The sequence below is a fragment of the Humulus lupulus genome, chromosome 3 (assembly GCF_963169125.1).
Source record: "Humulus lupulus chromosome 3, drHumLupu1.1, whole genome shotgun sequence".
Classification (NCBI taxonomy): domain Eukaryota; kingdom Viridiplantae; phylum Streptophyta; class Magnoliopsida; order Rosales; family Cannabaceae; genus Humulus; species Humulus lupulus.
This window is the reverse complement of record NC_084795.1, coordinates 35538200-35543315: the sequence shown is the minus strand read 5'-3', so window position 1 is coordinate 35543315 and position 5116 is coordinate 35538200. Positions and strand designations below refer to the sequence as shown.

At 35.1% G+C, this 5116-nt stretch overlaps 1 protein-coding gene across 1 annotated transcript; it reads right to left on the bottom strand.

Moving 5' to 3' along the window:
* Nucleotides 1–1979: 1979 nt before the first annotated feature.
* LOC133823903 (uncharacterized) lies at nt 1980–2339 on the bottom strand. Its single transcript, XM_062256756.1, has one exon. The coding sequence runs from the start codon at nt 2337–2339 to the stop codon at nt 1980–1982; it is 360 nt and encodes a 119-aa protein (XP_062112740.1).
* Nucleotides 2340–5116: the final 2777 nt, after the last annotated feature.

Below are 5116 nucleotides of genomic sequence, written 5' to 3'. Positions count from 1 at the left end.
TCACCTTCTCTCTCTGAAAGCGGTAGCCACAAGCAAATGAGCCTTCAAGAGCTCATGATTCTTTTCCTTTTATTTACCCTAATAGTCTAACCATAACCTCCTAATGTGAATAGGTAACTTTCCCATTTCCATTTCCTTTAATTTTGCTTAAAATCAAATAAATAATAAAAGAATAATTCAAGGAAAAGATGACATAAATAAATACGGAAACACACCCCTAGCCCTTTGACCGAGCACTCCCACTCTCTATCTCTCATACTCGGCCAACTCAAGGCCTTTCACACTTCATTACTTAAATTCTAACTTTCCCAAAATTGCTACAAATTATTACCACTTAATTTTCTCATTTTTTCTTTTAATTAAAATAAATAAAATGGGAAAACACATGGCAGTCTATTGCATGCTCACATTGCATACTATGCACATGCGCACACACGAGTGCTTTAGTGCATCTCTACTAACCATGCACCTTAGTGCACACAACCAAAACTCATGAACTTACAAATTAAAATAATAAAATTAAACAATTAACAAATTTAAATTCACATAATCTCTACCAAGCAATTCAAACAATTAAAAATAAAATTCTAACACTTAACAATTAATAATAAAATAAAGCACACAATCTAATAATATAAAAAAAATTGGTGCGCAACAATATACCCTCCTTAAAAGGAATCTCATCCCAAAATTCTTTCTTACCAAATAACTCAGGGTATCTTTCTCTCATATCCTCCTCCAACTCCCATGTTGCTTCTCGTAAAGTACTATTCTTCCACAAGACCTTAACTAATGTAATCCTTTTTTATCCCATTTCCTTGATTCCCTTTTCGATAACACGCTCCGGCTATTCATCGTAACTCAGGTCCTGCTTTAGCTGTAATAGCTCGTAACTCAACACATGAGATGGATCTCACACGTACTTATGCAACATCGAGATGTGAAAGACATTATGCATTTTGGCTAGTGCTGGGGGCAGTGCTAAACGATATGCAACTTTCCCTACTCTGTCCAAAATCTTAAATGGACCTATATATCTAGGGCTCAACTTTCCTTTCTTTCAAAAACGCTTAACACCCTTCATCGGTGAGACTCTCAAGAATACAAACTCGCCCACTGAAAACTTGATGTCCCTTCTGAAGGTCCGCGTAACTCTTTTGTTTACTCTGTGTGGTAAGCATCCTTTGGCGAATTTTCTCGATCGCCTCACTGGCTTCCCTAACAGCCTCCGGGCCTAAAATCTGTTTCTCTTCAACTTCATCCCAGTGTGAAGGAGATCTACACTTACGCCCATAAAGCATCTCATATGGAGCCATCCCAATAGTGGATTGATAACTGTTATTATAGGAAAACTCCATTAGGGGTAGGTATCATTTCCAAGTAGAATCACGTTGTTTTGTGGTCCTGGGTAACTCTACCACAAAATCCATCGCTATGTCTTCCCATTTCCATTTCAGAACATAAAGTTGTTGAAGTAGCCCTGCTGGCCATTGGTGTTCTGCTTTGACTTGCTGACATGTCAAACACCTGTCAACAAACTCAGCAATATATTTCTTCATTCTAGGCCACTAATACAATGCTCTAAGGTCTCGATACATCTTTGTCAATCCTGGATGTAAGGAATATGGTGTTGTATGCACATCTTTCATAATACTTGCCTTAATCTCGTCATTGTTAGGCATACAGATCCTGTCCTTATATCGCAACAATCCACTGTTGGACATCGTGAAGTCACTGCTACCACTTTCCTGTACCAAAGCCTCTTGCTTCATTAGGGCTTCATCCACCTTCATCCCTTCTCTAATTTGTTCCAATAGGGATGACTGTAGGGTGAGGTTTTCTAGGCCTCCTATTACTAGCTCAATGTCGGTGTTAATAATCTATTTCTGCATAGGTATCTCAATTGTGCTTAGAGCCGAGACATTTCCATGTCCTCGCCTACTCAATGCACCAACCACCACGTTGGCCTTGCCTAGGTGCTATAGAATCTCGCAATTGTATTCCTTCGCTAACTCCAACCACCACTGTTGTCTCACATTCGGCTCTTTTTGAGTGAAGAAATACTTCAGACTTTTGTGATCGATGCAAATTTCACACTTATCCCCGTAAAAGTGATGTCTCCATATTTTCAGTGCGAACACTACTGCTGCTAACACAAGATCATGGGTGGGATATCTCTTCTCACAGTCCTTGAACTGCCTTGAGGCATAGGCCTCTACCTTCCTATTCTGCATCAACACACAATTTAAATCATTCTTAGATGTGCCACAATAAACCACGAACTTCCCGCTATCAGTGGGAACATAAAGGATAGTTGCAGAGATTAACTTATCCTTCATAGTTTGAAAACTTTCTTCACAATTCTCTATCCATGTGAACTTTTGGTGTTTGCGGGTTAAGTAGGTCAAGGGTGTGGCAATCTTAGAAATACCCTCGACAAACTTCTAGTAATAGCCCACTAATCCTAAGAAACTTCAAACCTCTCAGGTATTCTTGGGTTGGGCTAATTTCTAATGGCCTCGATCTTTGCTAGATCCAATGTTATTCCATTCATGGACACTATATGCCCTAGGAAAGTCACTAGTTCCAACCAAAATTCATACTTAGAGAACTTATCATATAGTTGATGCTCTCATAGTCTATTGAGTGTCACCCGCATGTGCTCCTCATGCTCTTCCTTAGTCTTTGAGTAAATAAGGATGTCGTCTATAAACACACTTACAAATTTATCCAACTAGTCCTTAAACACTCTGTTCATCATGTCCATGAACACTGTTGAGGCATTAGTGAGTCCAAAAGACATCACTAGGGACTCATAATGTCCATAGCGAGTTTTGAAAGCTGTTTTAGGAATGTCTCATTCCTTCACTTTCAGCTGATGGTACCAGGATCGCAGATCAATCTTTGGGAACACTACTGCCCCTTGTAGTTGATCAAAGATATCATCTATCCTATGCAGGAATTGAACGTGGCTAGTGGCCTCTTCTATAAAAATGATTGGTTGTCTTTCCAACCATTGTTGCTTTGATAACCTCTGCTCCGGTACAAATTCGGTGCCATTGTGTGTCTTCAGCTCCTAGATATATCTTTTTTGGGCTCCACTGCTCATTCCAACCAATGGGGCCCTCCAGCATTAGTGGATATGTCCCTTCCTTCAACAGGATGAGGGATAACTTGAATTTCCTTGCGCTGGTTGAAGGTTGGCCTAGCTTGCTTGAGTTGGTTGTTGGTTCTGCCTTGTTGGTTGACTAGGAGAGCCCGGATGAGAGTCTCGATCTCATCTTTTAGTTGATGACAAACATCAGTGTTGTGACCAATGTTATTATGGTACCGACATAATTTAGTTGGGTCTCTCTTCGCCCTTTAATGCTTTATGGGCTCAAGCTTCTTCCATGGAAGGCAGGCAAAGTTTTCTAAATAAATACGTTCTTGTATATCCATTAAATCTGTATAGGCGATGTAGATGGAGGTATATTTATCCCCTGTGCTTATTTTGTTAGTATTAATGCCCTAAAAGCATGTAAATACATTTTATTGAATTAAATGTAAGAACAATTTTATTATATTTGAATATTATAATTATTGTTTGAATTAATTATATGATAATATGAAGAAAATTTCGTATTCATTCATGAGAATATGATCTTGTATTAGTACGAGAGAATTAAGATCATATATAATGAATAAAATAGTAAATAACATATTAAAGTATTGAATCTTTAATGAATGGTTACTAGTACGATTTTCTTAGCATACGAGATGCAAGTGATCTAGATTCAGATTACTGATGTGAAGAGACATCTTAGTAAATGTGCCATATATAATAGAGATTATATATAACAGGACTGATGAGAATTAATTATCTTTATAAACTTGCCACTTGACATAAAGATTTAATTCTTATCATAATAGATGATTATTTGTAGATCAGACTAAATCCTGAGTATTTATGAACTCCTGCTTGTGTTTATTGGATCTTTTGATTCACTTGTTAAGGTTTCTTAGTATAATGAGACTAATGACTTTTGTTTTGGAGATTCAAAATCATGAATGGCTGAGAACATGAATTACAATAATGGAATCCATACTTTCCTAACGGATCGAATATTGGTTCCCTTAAGGGTTAATTCTGGAACTGAATAGTTATTGAGCTCAAATCTATAGTTTGATTATATATTAATTATTCGCTAATGAATTAATGGTACTTAAGGATCAAGAGCTAATTAGAAGGGTAAAACAATAATTTTGACCAGCTTTAATTAACGAATCAATAAATGGAGGGAAAAATTGCAATTATTGATTATATCAATGGACTATAAGAGAAAACTCTTTAAATATAATTCTACAACTACTTAGAGTGAAATTCTATATTTATAGTGGAGTAATCATGGAATTAATAAATAAGATTATTAGATTAAAGAGTTTAATAAATAATCTAGTTTATTGGAGCTTCGTATTATAGGTCCATGGTCCCCAAATCACCTCTGCCCTACACTATCAAGGGCAAGAATGTCAAAAGAAAGATTTGTAGAGAGAAGGATTTAATTGTAAATGAATTCATTTTCTAGGGCAAAGAAATAATTATGTGATAATAATAGGCAATTGATTAATTAATCTTGTTTGGATTAATATATAGAGGGAGAATAATAAATATCTTATTTAAAATATGATATTTATTTATTTAAAACTGATATTTTAAGATAATGTTAATTTTGAAATATCTGATATTTATGCTGGGATAAATATATTGTCTTAAAAGGTAATTAAACAAACAATTGAGAACATTAGGGAAGCCCTAATATGTGGGGCGACACACACAGGGATTCCCCAATATCTGGGATTTGAATTTTGAATTTCAAAATATTTGTTTAATCAGTTATTTAATTATTATTTTTTTAAAATGATTTAAATTAAATAATTAAATAGTTATAACAAATCACTTTTAATTTGAAATTTATTTTTAAAAAAATAAATATTAATTAATTAGATTAATTATCTTTATAATAACTATAGAGCGATACTTTTAGATTATTTTTTTATGCGATAGTTCTCCTAAACTTGAAAAACTATCAAATATATCTTCTATCTATCAAACATCTCTATATCTCATGTGTTG